This window comes from Corvus moneduloides, chromosome 9, assembly GCF_009650955.1.
Source record: "Corvus moneduloides isolate bCorMon1 chromosome 9, bCorMon1.pri, whole genome shotgun sequence".
NCBI classification, from domain to species: domain Eukaryota; kingdom Metazoa; phylum Chordata; class Aves; order Passeriformes; family Corvidae; genus Corvus; species Corvus moneduloides.
The window spans coordinates 31,030,218-31,046,160 of record NC_045484.1 but is presented as its reverse complement, the minus strand read 5'-3'; the positions used below and the strand labels follow the sequence as shown (position 1 = coordinate 31,046,160).

At 51.8% G+C, this 15,943-nt stretch overlaps 1 protein-coding gene across 2 annotated transcripts in view; it reads right to left on the bottom strand.

Moving 5' to 3' along the window:
• The window catches only part of DNAJC6 (DnaJ heat shock protein family (Hsp40) member C6), a 41,980-nt gene that overhangs the window by 25,759 nt on the left and 278 nt on the right, over nucleotides 1-15,943 (bottom strand). Inside the window, exon 1 of one of the 2 annotated variants that reach the window (XM_032118817.1) lies at nucleotides 7,536-7,737. The exons of the other annotated variant lie outside the window; for it this stretch is intronic. Coding sequence (XP_031974708.1) covers nucleotides 7,536-7,722 — 187 coding nt within the window. The 5' untranslated portion in view covers nucleotides 7,723-7,737. Of the gene's footprint in view, nucleotides 1-7,535; nucleotides 7,738-15,943 lie in introns of those variants that run through there. 2 annotated transcript variants of the gene reach the window in all.

Below are 15,943 nucleotides of genomic sequence, written 5' to 3'. Positions count from 1 at the left end.
AGGCAGAGCAGGGAATCCACGTCCCTAGGTACCCTCTGCATTCCCAGCTCCTGCTGTTCCCCACATTCCATCCTTCAGAGGATTGCAAAGAGGAGTTTAACCTTCCCTGTCCAGGGGAGGGGTGGCAGGAGCTTTCAAAAGCAAATCTCTGGGCAGTGGCTCCTCTGCATCCAGTGATAATCAATAGTGGAGACATCCGAGGGCTTCATCTGCCAGCTGGGCTTGGAACAACCTGGGATCGTAGAATGTTCCCTGCCCACAGCAGGGGCTGGATTGAGACGGGCTTTAAAATCCTTCCCAACCCAAATTATCTGTGATTCTCTGGTTCTAGTTATGTTTTAACGGCACAGTCTCACACCCTGAAGCCCAAACCTTCCTTCCAGCACATATTTTTCTTCTGGAGAGCTGAGCTTTACCATATTTAAACCAAGACTAAACCATCAATGCTGTTACAGACACTTGCATCCTGTCTCGTATCAGACATAGCCCAAGAGTCAGAGTCACATCAACTTTTTAGTAATCACTGGGTGGTGGTTTGGGAGAGAAATCACCACCAGCAGAGGCAACTCAAACAGTGATAAAGGGGTATTCACAGGAAAAAAACCTACTGAAATTATTTGGGAAGTTCCTCAGACTCACACAGACCCTAAACACTGAGTTTTTTACCTAATTTTTTGCTACCAGTCCCATCTGTCCCCTCCTCCTCCACTGTCCCAGATTCCTGCTAGAGTTAGGTTCCCTACAAGGGTGGGCACAGATATCTTAAAGAGTAATTCCATAAAAACAAGCTGCAAGACACATGCAGAGCAGAACTGCAGGACCTCAGCAGCAGAACAGGCTCTGATCATTTGATAAAACCATTGCTGAGACCCCCAAGCCCAGGTTTCCCTCATCCTGACACTTCCACTGTCCCAGGCTGCTCCCAGCCCCATCCTGGGACACTGCCAGGGATCCAGGGGCAGCCCCAGCTGCTCTGGGCACCCTGTGCCAGGGCCTGCCCACCCTCCCAGGGAACAATTCCTTCCCAATATCCCATCCATCCCTGCCCTCTGGCAGTGGGAAGATATTCCCCCTTCTCCTGTCACTCCAAACCCTCATCCAAAGGGTAAAGCCAGAATATTTCTCTCCTAATCAGGCAATCATGAGGCACAGAAGCATCCCTGGCATCGAGACATCTTCAATAATTTATTCAGCTGAGCAAGGGGTTGTTGCTCATGAGGTTGTTGTTTGGGGTTTTCTACTGCAGCTTTCCAGCACTTAACTGGTACTGCTCCATCCAGGCCTTTTGCCTGGAAGAGATGGAAACTGCCTCAAAACAGGGGAGGTTTAGCTTGGATATTGGGAAAATGTCTTCACAGAAAGGGCTCTCCAGCCCTGGCACAGTTGCCCAGGGCAGTGGCGCAGTCCCCATCCCTGGAGAGGTTTAAAATCCCTGTGGATGTGGCACTGGGGGACATGGGCCAGTGGTGGGGTATGGTTGGACTGGATGGTCTGAGAGGGCGTTTCCAAGCTGAGCAATTCCATGATTCTGTGCTGCTCTTGGGCAGCAGAGGGTCCTTGACCTCCTGCGGGAAGCACTCGGAGCCTCCGGCAGCAAACTTTAGGGTAGAGAAGCTCAAGAACCTCTTTTTGTGCTTTGCTGTGATTAAATTCCAGAACTAACATTGCCTGAGCCCAAGGCTTTTTATCCAAAGGTTTGTTTGAGGCTGCTTAAATGTAAACTTCTTGGAAAGTCGAAGAATTAAGGTATTTGTGCTTTTGCTTGAGAAATGGAAACTAAGGAATGCTGCTTGCACCGTCAGTGTGAAGGATTTCCACAAAAGGGGGGTTTTACTCTGTTTTTTACCAGAATAGTAATATTGAGAGGGGAGGAGGGGAATTACTACCCAGTACCTGCCAGATTTATTTAATTTGTTAAAAGTTTCCCCTCACGAAACTCATCCTACAGTGAGCAGGATGCAGGCAAGGCCCGACACTGAGCCACCAGCACAGAGCACAAAATCTGTCTTTGAAGTTGATCGACATTCTCTCTGCTTCTCCTCCCTGTCAAAACAACTAAAAAAAGACAAGACTCCTGCCAACACCAAATCATTCAAGTGTCCAAAACACACCAACCAAACAAAAGAGTCATTAAACCGAACCTCCCCGTTTGAAAACGAATCGAGCAGGGAACACAAGACAACATTGTCAGCTCAGGCCTTTGTCCCCGTGCCAGTGACATGGAGATGTCTCTCTTCTGACTCAGTCAAAAGGAATCACCAGAGCACAAGGCATTATGTTTGCAAGTGTAAAACAGTTCAAGAAATCTCAATTTCACCACTTGCAATTTCTTTCAGACACTTTTCCTTCGTGGTTACTCCACCCCAGGAAGCGCAGAGCACAAGCAAGTCTATGCCCCAACTGTTTAAAAGCTCTTTTCTATCTTATCTAGATTATAAACACCACAGAATAGCACAGAAAGGGTTTTCCTAACATCTATCCTTGCTGTTACTTTTATATCTTATTTCCTAGAACCTCTTCTTTCAATGCTCAGCCAGCTGCTAAGAAAGCAGAATTGAATGCCACAGCAAAAACCCAAATAAATTGGCTTCTTCACTGCCTGGTTCTCATTTTGTGAGCACTTGCAGCAAGTTAAAAAGAAAGAGACAAAAGCAGCTCTGCGTAGATGCTCTTCTTGGAATCTGGTTTTTGAACTCGTGGTGTTTTGTGTCCTGTGAGGTTCAGCTCAGGTCTCTCTTTGAACCTCTGTTCCCTCCACCCTCAGACCTCCACCCCAATCCAGGGCACTTGCAAGAGGAACTGGCTGTTAACAGGAACAGAGATCCCATTGGAGTTGTGAGATCCTGTTACTGCATCATTCCATAGAATTTCCCAGGCCAGATCCCCCATCCCTGTGCTTGTACTCCCAGAGGGATGGTCCAAAGGAGTCCCTGGAGCTGCTGCAGGGCTGGAGCCCCTCTGCTCTGGAGCCAGGCTGGCAGAGCTGGGGGTGCTCACCTGGAGAGGAGAAGGCTCCAGGGAGAGCTCAGAGCCCCTGGCAGGGCCTGAAGGGGCTCCAGGAGAGCTGCAGAGGGACTGGGGACAAGGCATGGAGGGACAGGACCCAGGGAATGGCTTCCCACTGCCAGGGGGCAAGGATGGGTGGGAGATTGGGAAGGAATTGTTCCCTGGGAGGGTGGGCAGGCCCTGGCACAGGGTGCCCAGAGCAGCTGGGGCTGCCCCTGGATCCCTGGCAGTGCCCAATGCCAGGCTGGATGGGTCTGGAACATCGTGGGATGGTGGAAGCTGTACCTGCCCTGGCATTGGGTGGAACTGGATGAGCTTTAAGGTCCTTCCAACCCAAATCATTCCAGGATTTTATGTCAGGATTCAGAGAGCCCCTTGGAGCCCCTCAGTGCCAGCTCCCTGCCATCCATGAGGAGCTCCTGCCCTCCAGCAGCAACCCTGTGCTTCTGCTTCCTGGCTTTTGCTTCTTTTCCCTTTTCACTCTGGGCAACACCAGCCCGAAAAAAAAATATTAAGCCAATAATCAGAAGCACTTGGGAGTTAGAGCAAAGCTGCAACCACTGATTATTTTCCTTGCAAGGAGGTGTTTATGAGGCTGCAAATCTGCATTAGGAGAGGATGCTCAAAGATCTAATACTTTGCATTAGTTTAAGGAAATTAATAGAAAAACCAAACAGGAGCTCAGTTCCTCAGCTCAGGGGAGTTGGTGACAGCAAGCACAGCCCCCTTAGTGAAACCAGCAGCAATTTGCCCCAGAATTGCCAGTGCTTTGCCTTCAGCACAAATCCTCACCCGTCTAGAATTGCTCACGAGTAACCCACACACAAATATTCCACAGAGCAAAGAGCATTTTCATATGCCCAGGTGCAGAGGAAATTCTATGTGAAGGGAAAGAAGATAAAGGTTTGACTGTTCAGCTTTTCAACTTCATTGGAAATGGTCTTTACCTGCACCCAGAGATGTGGCAGCAGGAGCAGGGCAGTGCCTGTCCCAGTCCCTCAGTCCTGGGGTCAGTTTTGGGCCCCTGCTGACAAGGACATTGAGGGGCTGGAGTGTGTCCAGGGCAGGGAACGGAGCTGGGGAAGGGGCTGGAACCCCAGGAGAGGCTGAGGGAGCTGGGAAGGGGCTGGAGCCCCAGGAGAGGCTGAGGGAGCTGGGAAAGGGGCTCAGGCTGGAGCAAAGGAGGCTCCGGGGGGACCTTGTGGCTCTGCACAAGTCCCTGACAGGAGGGGGCAGCCGGGGGGGTCGGGCTCTGCTGGCAGGGAACAGGGACAGGAGGAGAGGACATGGCCTTAAACTGCACAGGAGAGGTTTAGATTGGCTATTTGGGGAAAATTTCTTCCTAGAAAGGATTTTGAGAGGGTTTTCCATCCCTGGCACGGCTGCCCAGGACAGTGTTGGGAGTTCCCATCCCCAGAAGGATTTCAAAGCCGTGTGGATGTGGCACCTGGGGACATGGGGCAGTGGCAGCCTTGGCAGTTCTGGGCATGGTGGGACTCGATGACCTGAGAGAACTTTTCCAGCGTTAATGATTCCGTGATTCTCTGCTCAGCTGCAGCACTGCAATCACCCTGCCAGACAGACAAACCAGTGCCCCAGTGTCCCCCAGTGCTGGTGACACTGGGCTGTCAGTCCGGACTGTTCCCCTCCTCGACTGCAAACAGCAGCTGCTCCGCCCCACAGGAAACCATCATTTAAAACCATGAAAGAAAAGAAGGAAGGACATAACGAGCTTGGATATGGCCAGGGCACCTCAAGGATTTCACCTTCAGGGTCTGACACCGAATAACACAGAGTGGAGATTCCCCTGCCCCACCAAAACCCAGCAGCACATTCCCTTCCCTGAGATGGAATTTATCCCACCCTTCTCCTTCCTGAGGAATTCAAGTCTCTTTTCCCAACTGAATTATGCTCAACCACTGCCCACCTTGGGAGTTTCAACTTTGGCATCATTGGGAGGACTCTTAAACACTTATATTATAAATATTTTCTTTATCAGAAAAAAACAAACCACACACATGCAGGTGGGTGGTGGTTCTTTCCTTGCTCCGATTAAGCCAAAATCCCAACCACTTTATTTTCCTGTCTGTGTATTACACTGCTCCCTAATCCTTGTCCCCAGTTATCCATCTGCAGACTGCGTGAAAGATAAATCACGTCCTCAGTTTGGGAGCAACTTCAATTACCAAATCACTCGGAATCACAAGCACACCTGAGGGGTGGATTTGGTTCTTTAAGCTGCTGTAATTTCATAGTTGGCAAAGAAAAATGGCTTTGCAGTGAGCTGGGAGAAATTAGGAATTTATCAGCCTGAAGTGCTCAGATGAACAAGAGAGATACAAGTGTGGAGTTCAGGTTTGGAACAGAGCATCACAGTTGACACAGAAATTCTTTTAATTTCATGTGAAGGTTTTGGAACAACCACCAAAAAGTCCTTATTAAATAAAGAGGTTATTTTTAAAAAAAAAAAAAAATATATATCCTATAAATAGATTTCAAGGGCCACATTAAGGCCTGAGGTTTTTGCTGCTCAAGTGCCAGGTGTGTTGTTGAGAGCACCTGTAAAAATTAGGCAGTGAGAGCAAATTGAAAGAAGCAAACTCTGGCTAAGACAGATCCCTAAAAAATCAACTCCCAAATCCCAGAGCCAGCCCTTGATCCAGCCCATGCGTTTGGGAAGAACATCCTGGAAATTGGTAGAGGCCATTAATACAATTTAATGCTCTGGGCTAGAACCAGAGCAGCTGCAGAGTGGAAATGGCTGAATATTGCAGAAAACCTGTAAATAAAGGTATTGTCTGCCTGTCCATGAGCACTTTTTTTTTTGCTCAGCAAAACCAGAAACCCAAATGGAGCTGCACTCAAATTATAGCCCAGGATGAGGCTCGAGAGGAGCCCCAGCACCTGCCCACACCTGCCTGGGTGTCACCACCACCTCCCACTACACCGATGCCTCTGGTCCCTGCACATCCAGGAATTTCATCCAGATAATGGCCTTGATAATAGATATTACCCTGCCTGCAGCATCTCACCATCCCAGCAGCTGTAAGAACCCAAATCACTCTAACACAGCAGCCTACTGTGAGTAAGGAGCTGTTGGCACAGCCTGTGATTACAGGCAATTGCAGCAGAGATGTTGTAGCAGCAAATTCAAAGATGTTTCTGAAGTTCGGGAGTAAAAAAAAAGTTACTAAAAAAAACCCAAAAAACCAACAAACACAAGTCTAAAAGAGATCTTGGAAGGAAATTCAGATGGCAAAGGGAAAGAGGAAAACATGACTGAAAGTGTTCAAGAAGGTTGGGCAGGGCTGGAGCACCCTGGGACAGTGGAAGGTGTCCCTGCCCATGGCAGGGGTGGCACTGGATGGGATTTAAGGTCCCTTCAACCCAAATCATTCCAGGATTTTATGACTCTTATTACATCAGAGAAAATGGGGAGATAAAATCTGATATAAGGCTCTCCCTGCCCAAGCCCAGCCATGGCTCATTAGGGTTTCTTTTCCCTCAAGAAGAGGTTACCAGGTTAAAAAAAAGATGCTGTGTCTGAAGTGCTTGTGGAGTGCCTGTGGCCCAGCCCTGTCTTTCATGGAACAGTGCAGGTGTTTTCACTGGGAATTACAGTGATAGGTCAAGGAGTAAAGGGTTCAAACTGAAAGAGGGGAAAATTAGGTCAGATTTACAGAAGAAATTCTTCTCTGTGAGGGTGGGCAGGCCCTGGCACAGGGTGCCCAGATGAGCTGTGGCTGCCCCTGGATCCCTGGAAGTGTCTGAGGCCGGGTTGGAGCAGCCTGAGACAGTGGGAGGTGTCCCTGCCCGTGGCTGGGGGTTGTCACAAAATGATCTTTCAGGTCCTTCCCAACCCAAACCATTCCATGATTCCGTGATTCCATGCTGCAAGACCACCCTGCTATAATGGGTGGACATAAATGTGGTCCCTCAGAAACACCCAGGGTGTTTCCCTGCACCGGTCTGGGCTTCAGAAGTTCCCTGCAAAGGCTGTGGATGTTCCTGGGGATGGGCACAGGTAAGGAACCAGAACCAGAGCCAGTCGCTTCCGAGGGATCCCTTCAAAGCCATCACATGGGCACTCTCCATTCCTGGTTATCCAGGCAAATTTGAACCTTCCGAGGTGAAGAGCTCTCTATCCCATTACCAGCCATAAAGACCATCTGGTCCCTTACTCCCTGATTAAAAAAAAATGGTGCATGCAGCGCATCATCCATCAGAATTAATCCAACTCACTTTGATGAGCGCCTTTTAGAGGAGAGGGCGGGGAAACAAAAAAACTCAGGACAATTCTGGGAATTCAGTCACTCGGGGGAAAGATCCCAGAGCGCTCCATCCATTTTACCTCATGCACACGCTTCATCTCTTGCAGGGGGGGGGAATGAGGAGCCAGCACCGAGGAGTCTGCGGCGCTGGCTCCCTCCATCCCGGCGCGCCTGGACAAAGGGCCGCTATTGTCCCCGGCCACCCGCCCCGGGGCCACCGAGCCCTCCCGGTGCGCGGCCGCCCCCGCCCCGCCGTACCTGAGCTGTCCATGGTGCTGCCGCCGTCGGCGCGGGGCTGCGGCTGCTGCTGCTGCCGCCCGGGGCTCCGGCCCGGCCCCGCCGGCCCCGCGCCGGCCCCGCCGCGCTCAGCGCCGCTGTCCACGAGCTGCAAGGATTCATAGCCGTCACTGCCCGGCTTTTTCCGGTAGCTCCCCAGCAGGCTCATGGGCGAGCCGGGCGGGCAGCGGCTCCGGCGCCGCGGGAGGCAGGGAGGGAGGCAGGGAGGGAGGAGGGAGGGATGGAGGAGGGATGGAGGAGGGATGGAGGGACAGAGGGAGGGCGCGGCGAGGCTCCGGCCGCCCCGAGAGGAGGGGAAGGGCGGGCCGGGAGCGCGGCCGCCCCCCCGCAGCCGCCGGAAGCGGGCGGGGAGGACGCGGCGCCCGGCAGGAGCAGCGTGCGATGGGGGAGTTCGGCCGAGCGGCTCCGCGCTGCCCCAGCGCCGGCTGCTGCGAGCCCTTAGCGAGCTAAAAGTGCTGCCTCCACACCATTCCCTTCTCCGGGCTGCTGTCCCTGCGTTCTGGCGGGGATCCCTCTCATCCCGGCGCATCCCGCTGGGCTGGGCTGCGCGGCCATGGATGGGTTCGGGAAGCGGTGCCTGACACCGAGATCTCTGTGTCACTCCGGGGAAAGGTGCGTTCCTTCCAAGGTCACCGCGTTAGGGGCTGGCACAGCCCGCGCTGCAGCCTGGAGGAGGAGGGGTGGCACAGCACTTCCATACCGAGCCTCTAAAATCCTGAGGAGCATCTCTGGGCCAGTGGAACACCCAGCTGCGTGTGGGCGGGTAACCAGAGGGATCCCAGGAGCTGGATCCTGGTGGGATGATGCATCAGCATCCCAAGCTCTGGTTTGTGCCACTGTTGGCTCCAAACTGCTGGCTCCCAGCAGTGCCACCGACTGCTAAAGCCATTTTTGTTGTTGTCACCCATCTATTTTTGGCTGTTCCCATGCAAACAGACTCTGGACCAAGCCAGACTGTGGCCCTGAACAACTGATGAGCTGTGCCTTGCTCAGATGCAGTTTTCAGCCAGGGCTTGTACATCATAATTTCATTCTGCACAGAACACAGGAACTGAGGGATGCTCCAAAGGAAATGAGCACTATTAAACTCTTCTAAGTGGATTTCTTTGTAGTTTAAGGAGAACTAAAGGCAGAAGGAAGCCCTAGCAAACAGACGTGAGCATGCCTTCGACCTCTTGCAGAAAGGAAAATTCTCTGCTCAAAAACCAGCCCAGCTTTGCTTCTAAAGCAATGACATCAGTAAGCAAGGCCAGGCTGGACGGGGCTTGGAGCACCCTGGGATAGGGGAAGGTGTCCCTGCCCGCAAGGGGGTGGGGCTGGATGAACTTTCAGTTCCCTCCCAACCCAAATAATTCTGGGACTCTCTGATCCCGAGCACTTGTGTAGCAACACCCAAACCTTGAAATATCCCTGGCACTTGGCTGAAATTTCCTGCTGAGCACTCCAGGGCAGCAGACATCTGGTACAGCCATACCTTGTCATGTGCTATTGTTTATGTAACCCCGGTGATTTCATGTTACGGAGCAGACAAGGTACATCTGTGACCCAGAATTTCCCCAGAAAAACCCCGGCAGATTTACAAGCAGCAAACCAAAGATGAACTGACCTGACATGAGCAGCTCCCTGTCAGCAGCAGGAACAGCTTGAACTCAGGGTTGGGGTTGTGTTTTCTACCCCCTCCATACTTTGGTCTGTGTGGAGCAATTCATGGATTGCAACACTGGCCAACAGGGGTGGGGCCCTCCCTCCTGGCACCCACCAGCAGCAAGTTAATGAGATAAAAATAAACACCTTTCCTGAGCCATTTTGTGTATTCTGAGCAACCTGGGCCCGTGGAAGAGAATTGGAACAAGATGGTTTTGAAGGCCCTTTCCAACCCAAACCATTCCAGGAGCCTATGACCATTAGCAGGGATCACATCTGTCAGTCTCTCCTAGTCAGTCTAGGATACAACAATTCCTGTGCTCTGGGATAGTAAAAATGGGAAATTTGGGGGGTGGAGGTGAATTTTCATTTCTTTTGCTTGCTCAGATAGAGCCCAAACACATCAAAAACAGATGGAGGAGGCACGTGGAGGCTGTGTGACATTTCCAGGAGTGCTCAAACCCTCCTGCTCTGGAGGGACTGAGCTGAGGAACCTGGCACGACACAGACCCTGCACAGCCTAAAACCCATCACCTGTAGGCTCTGCTGCCTGCATCCATCAGCTCCAGAGGCTCATCTTGGACCAAATTCCATGTCCTCAATCCAGCAGCCACTCCCTCACTGCTGAGCAGCCAAGGTCTATCTGCCTCAGCTTTTTTTTTCTGGAAAAAAAAAACTGCTGCTTCTTGTTGAATCTGTTATTAATTCCTTTCTTTCCATGTTTTCCCCAGCTTTTGGGGGATCACAGAGGAATCACCACCACAGCCTGAAGCTCCAGCCTGCAAAAAGGGGTTTCTGCAAAACACAAAGGGACAGAGCAGCCACTCCAGGGGATCTTGGGGCAGAGGGGGGAGGAGGAAACGACCGCAAAGTCCCACCCTTGCTTGTACAAACACAGAGGGATGGGATTAGGGAATCCTGTGGGATTCAGGTGAAGCTGCACTTACCCAGTGGGAAGTTTAGCTGAAAAGAACATATAAAATAATATTCCACCCTCCCTCACTTCTCCCTGTAAGCTGGGCTAAAGCAGGGCCACGTGGTTTCTCTGTTTTGGAGATCTACAGTATAAAAAATGCTGTAACAACAAAGAAACCCAAAATCAAAAAAGATGTTGAACTGCACATGACTTTCAGAACGGAAAAGGAAGAGGTAGGGAATGAGCCCCTCAGAAATATTCCTTTGCTGAGCAGTGGCTGGTAACAGCTTTGAGGTGCCCTGGCTGAGTGGCAAGGCTGGCAGGGGCCACGAGGGCTGGCGAGATGTTAAGAACATGCTAAGGAGGATTTTGTGTTGTCCAGACCTCAAGAGATACAAACTCTCCCCGTTCCTGACCTTGGAAAAAATTGATTTGCCAACCTCTGGCTGTTTTTCTCTGTCTGGGTTGCAGCCTCTCCTGGCTAAAGTCTCTCTTCGTAGCTGTAATCAAGCCCCAACCATCCTGAGGTGCAATTCCATTTTCTGCTCCTCTCCTCCCATCAGCTGAACAGCTCAGGTGAAGTATTTCACCCTTATTTCTTCAGGAGCACAATTAAACTGGGGAGTCTGGCTAGAATTGCAAATAGAGCTTGGAAATTAATTGAACACCTGGAGCAATACCCTTAGACCCCCCCATACTGAACCTTTGTTCCAAAGTCACTCCCCTGGGAAGGCTGAGCTCCCCGTGCACAAAGTGTTTGTGCACAAAGGCCAAGCCCAGGTGTGGAGCCACAGAATCACAGGATCATGGAATGGTTTGGGTTGGGAGGGACCTCAGAGTTCACCTCCCAGTGCAGGGACACCTTCCTGTGTGTTGTGACCTGCCCAACAGGGATCACCTTTCCTGCCCTCCCGTCTGAGCTCCGTTCATCCCTTGGGCAGTGCCAGGAGCATCGATCCCCCTGCACTGCCCTGGGAATGTGGCAGCAAAACAGGCCCAGGCTGCCGGTTCAGAGCCAGAAATTCCTTCTTGAAGCAGTGTCCAGGCTTGTGCTGGGATAAATCAGTGGTGCTCGGCCTGGAGTCAGGGATGGCTCCTTCCTCTGGATGAGGGAATGGTGTGTCCCTGCCTGGAACAAGGAGCTCACAGCCTGCCCCTGAGCAGTGGCTCCTCAGGGCAGCAGAGCACATTCCCAGTGTGGGATGTGATGTGCAGGGGGAAAACTGGGATGGTTTGTGAGGATCCAGGTGAACAGAGAGGGGCATCAAATGATCCAATCCCTTCTTAACCTCCCTGGTATTCAGGAGCCTCCAAACTGGCTCTGCCTGTCTTGTTCATCTCTGACAAAAAGCAAAGAGGGTTCTGAGGTGGTTTGGGGCTGGGTTTAAGTGTTAAACTCAACTTAACCGTCAGCAGAGCCTTTGCAGCAGTGAGACCCAGCGCAGTTCTCAGGGCTGGCTGGCAGCTGGAGTGTCCCCTCTGAGGATGACACTTAGGATGACTTAGGATGTGACAAGGTTTTCACTCCCTCAGTATCTTTTTTTCCCCCATCCTTTCCTCCCTGTGCGAGCACATCCATTAACTACGGTGCTGTGTCAGCACATTTTTTTATTTCTTGCCTTTCAGTCTTGTTAAAAAGCTGTCAGGGATGATCCACAACTTACTCATCCCAGCCCAGGACTTGGTTTTGGAGTATTCAAGGATTTGCCTGTCTCCTCAGCGACGCTGAGTGAGGAGCTGCTTGCCAAGGGCTGCTGTAGCTGCTAAAAATGTACATGGTTCACAAAGAAAGAGGAGAAAGGGATGTGAAGTGGATCTATAAGAGGCCATTAAACAGGAAATGCTGGCTCAGGAAGTCCCCAGCCTGCAAAATGTTGGAAAATCAGAGGCTGCACAGCCATTCACAATCAGGTATTTTGGTAAAAATCAGATATTTTGCGGCCTAACTGCTGTTTATTCATCATTTCCCATTCACTGTGAGGGAAGTGGTTAAATCCTGAGGAAAATCTGGGCACTGGCTATTGTTTGCACTGGAAAATGGCTGGTGGGGAAAACAGGGAGGAAAATTATACAACCAAGTGTCATCGTGGGGTTGCATCAGCTGCAGCTGCTGAGCTCAGGGTCAGGCTCCAGCAGCACAGAACTCCATGAAAATGGCCAGGCCGTGGCTCTCAGGTAGCTCTGACCCAGGACCCCTCAGTGAAATCAGTTTTTCCATGAAAACAGAGGGAAATCACAGCTGAAGGCTGCCACCCACTGCCTTCCCTTCACTTCAGGAGGGACGGAGTGAGGCTTTCCTGTGGAGGAACGGTCCAGGGGATGTGTTCTCACTCCAAGCCTCACGGGGATGGATTATCCTGGGTGGATATTTAAGAGACCTCACGAGGCCCAGGGTGGGGAGATACAGAGGGGTCTGGCAGCACAGGAAGGTGGGCCAGGAACCCAGTACAAGCCCATTAAGGTGGTCCTACTTTCTGCCAAAATTTGGTAGCACAGTTTTTACCTAAAACTAACAGGGAAAATTATATTATGAGAGCTTTTTTTCTCTGGCTGATATAAAACACTAAAAAATTGTCTTTGTCTCAGTTCATGGTAACTTACAGGTCCTGCATCACCCCTGACTGAGGCAGTTTGGTTTGGGTTTTTAATCGATCATCTTTTCCAAAGGGATCCTCAAGCAGGCTCCACAGGGCTGTGCTTGTTCTCTCCCAGATCCTGGTTCAATCCATGTGGTCCTCTGAGGTTTGGGATGTGGTTCAAAGGGAGACACACCCAGACTGGTGTGGGAAGAGATTTCAGCTGGCACAGGGTGCCCAGAGAAGCTGTGGCTGGCCCTGGATCCCTGGAAGTGTCCAAGGCCAGGTTAGAGCAGCCTGGGATAGTGGAAGGTGTCACTTCCCACGGCAAGGGTGGCACTGGATGGGCTCTAAGCCCTTCCAACCCAAACCATTCCAGGATTCCATGGCTTTGCATGAAAATTCAGTGGTGCAGGAGCCAGCAGCCTGGTCCTTGGGGACATCCCATCCCCGTGAAACTGCGCAGGGATCGGGCTGGGATGGTCCCTCACCCTTCTCCTGGTGACCATTTCCACCAGGACAGGCAACAAACCCCACTTCAGCACTGCCTGCATCAGCCTCTTGTGGGCCCCTCAGTGGTCACCCATCTGGGAATGCTCTCCTGGAATGCCTCCAAGACACGAATCCATGGAAAAGCCCCTGGACACGGAGCTGGAGAGTGCTGACTCAGCAGGCAGTGCCAGTGCAGGGGCTGCTCTGAACCACGTGTCTCTGAAATAATTCACCGTGTGCTCCAGGCTGGGAGCTGTGTGGGGAGTGAGCACCTTCCCAAAGCTGGCAGGGTGGGAAGGGAATGCCAGGAGGGATGGGAGGGAGAGCCTGCTGCATCCCACCCTTCACAGACATCAGAGAAACATCTGCTGGCCGAGAGCAAACTGCTCTTCCAGCAACGTTTTCCATGAAAACTCTTACTTGGAAAAGGAATTCAAACGGGTTTTAGATCATTGCTTTTTTGCTTCCAAGCATGGTCTGGGAAAGGGAATAAATGCAAATTTTCCGGCATGGCAAAAACTCCGTTTCAGAGGATTTGGAGCAAATCCTGCCCCTGGTCTCAGTCTCTCTGCCTGATTTTGTCCTGCGTCCCCAATTTCTCCATCTCTCCCTTTCCCAGCCACAATTCAGGGATCTAAATGATACCATTTCCCATCCTTATTATTTCTGGCTGCTCAAGATGAGGAGTTATTCAAGAGAAAGAAATCCATATGTTGTTTGTTTCCATCAAACAGGGCCTCATCCACTTTTGGGACTGTAAGAGCTCATAAAATACTTTTATAGTTCAGCATCACAATATTTAAAATTATAATAAAATACTAAACCTCTTGTAAAAAATTAACATCCTAGAAATATTAGTGGGAAACATTAATTATTTATCATTGCATATAAATAATAAACTCCTATTTATGGCATTTTAATTGGAGAGGTTCCCATGGCTGCTTTAGGCACCCCTGAAGAAGCCTCTATAATCCAATTTTTATGGGAATTACAGTATCTCTGCCTGCTACATCCACAGAATTCTGGATTTTCCAGACCGTGTTCCCAAAAATCTGAGAGCTGTGGGATCCCATGAGCAGCTCTAGTGGTTTCCAGCATCTCCTGATCTCTGGAGCATCCCCACATCTCTGGAGCTCTGGCAGAGCTGGATTAATGGTTGGATTTGATGATCTCAGAGGGCTTTTCCCACCTGAATGATTCTGGGATTCTGGGAGAGGAGCAGCCACCCCTTTGGGTCTGGATGCTCGCCATGGATGGGTTGCATCCTTTGCCACATCCCTCTTGTGCTGACAGCCCAAATTCCCTTCCCAAGGGGAATTCCAGCCCCCTGAGCAGAGCTGGGGACGTGGTAAATCCCAACCCCACAGGGCTGAGCCCCAGCATCCCAATTCCCCTCCCAAAACCTGGGTGACACCTCTGGCTACCAACCTCTCCACCCTACAATCCACCAACTCTCTTTCCCACGCACCCCCAGGGCTTCCACCATCTTTTTCCAGCAAAGCAGGAGGGATTTGAGCAAATCCTGCCCCAAACCTGCAGCTCTGAGGGCGGGCGGGCGCCGGGTGCGGCGGGAGGCCCCGGGATTAGGCTGCAGCAGGGATTAGTTGGGTCAGCAATTAAACATTGGCGCTCACGCTGCCGGCAAGAACCCGGCTCAAGGACAAACCCGGTGCCTCCTTAAGGGCTGCAGCCACTCCAGAATGCTGCATCCCTCAGCTGGAGCGTTCCTGGGATCACAAACAAGGCGGCTGTGATACGGCTGGCTAAATTTAGAGGCACCGGGGTTGCCGTCACGCCGCCTGTGCCGCCGGAATCGCTCCGTGCGTTGCTTTTATGGGATTTATTTTTTATTTTCTCCTCGGGGAAGGCTATGACTAAGAGAAATCCACAGTTGGAGGGATAGCAGAAGATGGAGGCCCTGGTCCAACTGCAGAAGGAGAATAAAGTCGCGAGTTTGCAGACCTGAGGGTCTGCCCAAAATACTCCTCACCCTCCTCCTCCTCCTCTTTTTCCCTCTCCTCCTCCTCCTCCTCTCCCTGGCAGTATCCAAAACAGGACCGTGGCAATGACAGGCACAAATCCAGCAGCCAGACAGGGAATACGGGCTGGATTCCAGCCGTGGGGATGCCGGGGGGGATAAACACCTACCTGGAGCCGTGGGGAGCAGGAGGCTCCGCCGGCCGCCCCGGCCCCGCCGCCCCCTCCCGGAGCGCCCGCCCGGGGCCGCCTCAGCAGCGCCGAAGCCGAGGCAGCGATGTCTGCATTTACCTACGGATTTTAGCTCTTTTTTGGCCCGAAGTAGGATTTTTAAAGCTCTGTGCTTGCCTCGGCATAACAGAGCGCGGGGGGGGGGAGGGGGTTGAAGGTCAGCTTCCCGGTGGATTGGCAGGGAAAGGCTGGGATCAGCACTGGATGGCAGCGTTCGTGTGCTGACATCTCCACCAATCCCCCTCCTGCAGGAGGTCCAGCTCCGGCCACAGAGAACCTACACTTATTATTTTAGCCTGAAAATCCCCTTCTTTCCATTCGATATGCCCGCAGAGCTCCCAGACAGCCCTAGAAGCACGAGCCGCTATTTTGGGGTGCAAGAAGAGGTGTCCGTGTCCCTACCGGGGATCGCGGCGCCCGGGGTTATCCAACACTCCATGCTCAGGTGTACATTCCCAAATCCCAGCAGCTCGCCTTCCCTGCCCGGCCGAGCTGTTTCGGGTGCAATCCCTTCCCTCAGCCCTATTACATAA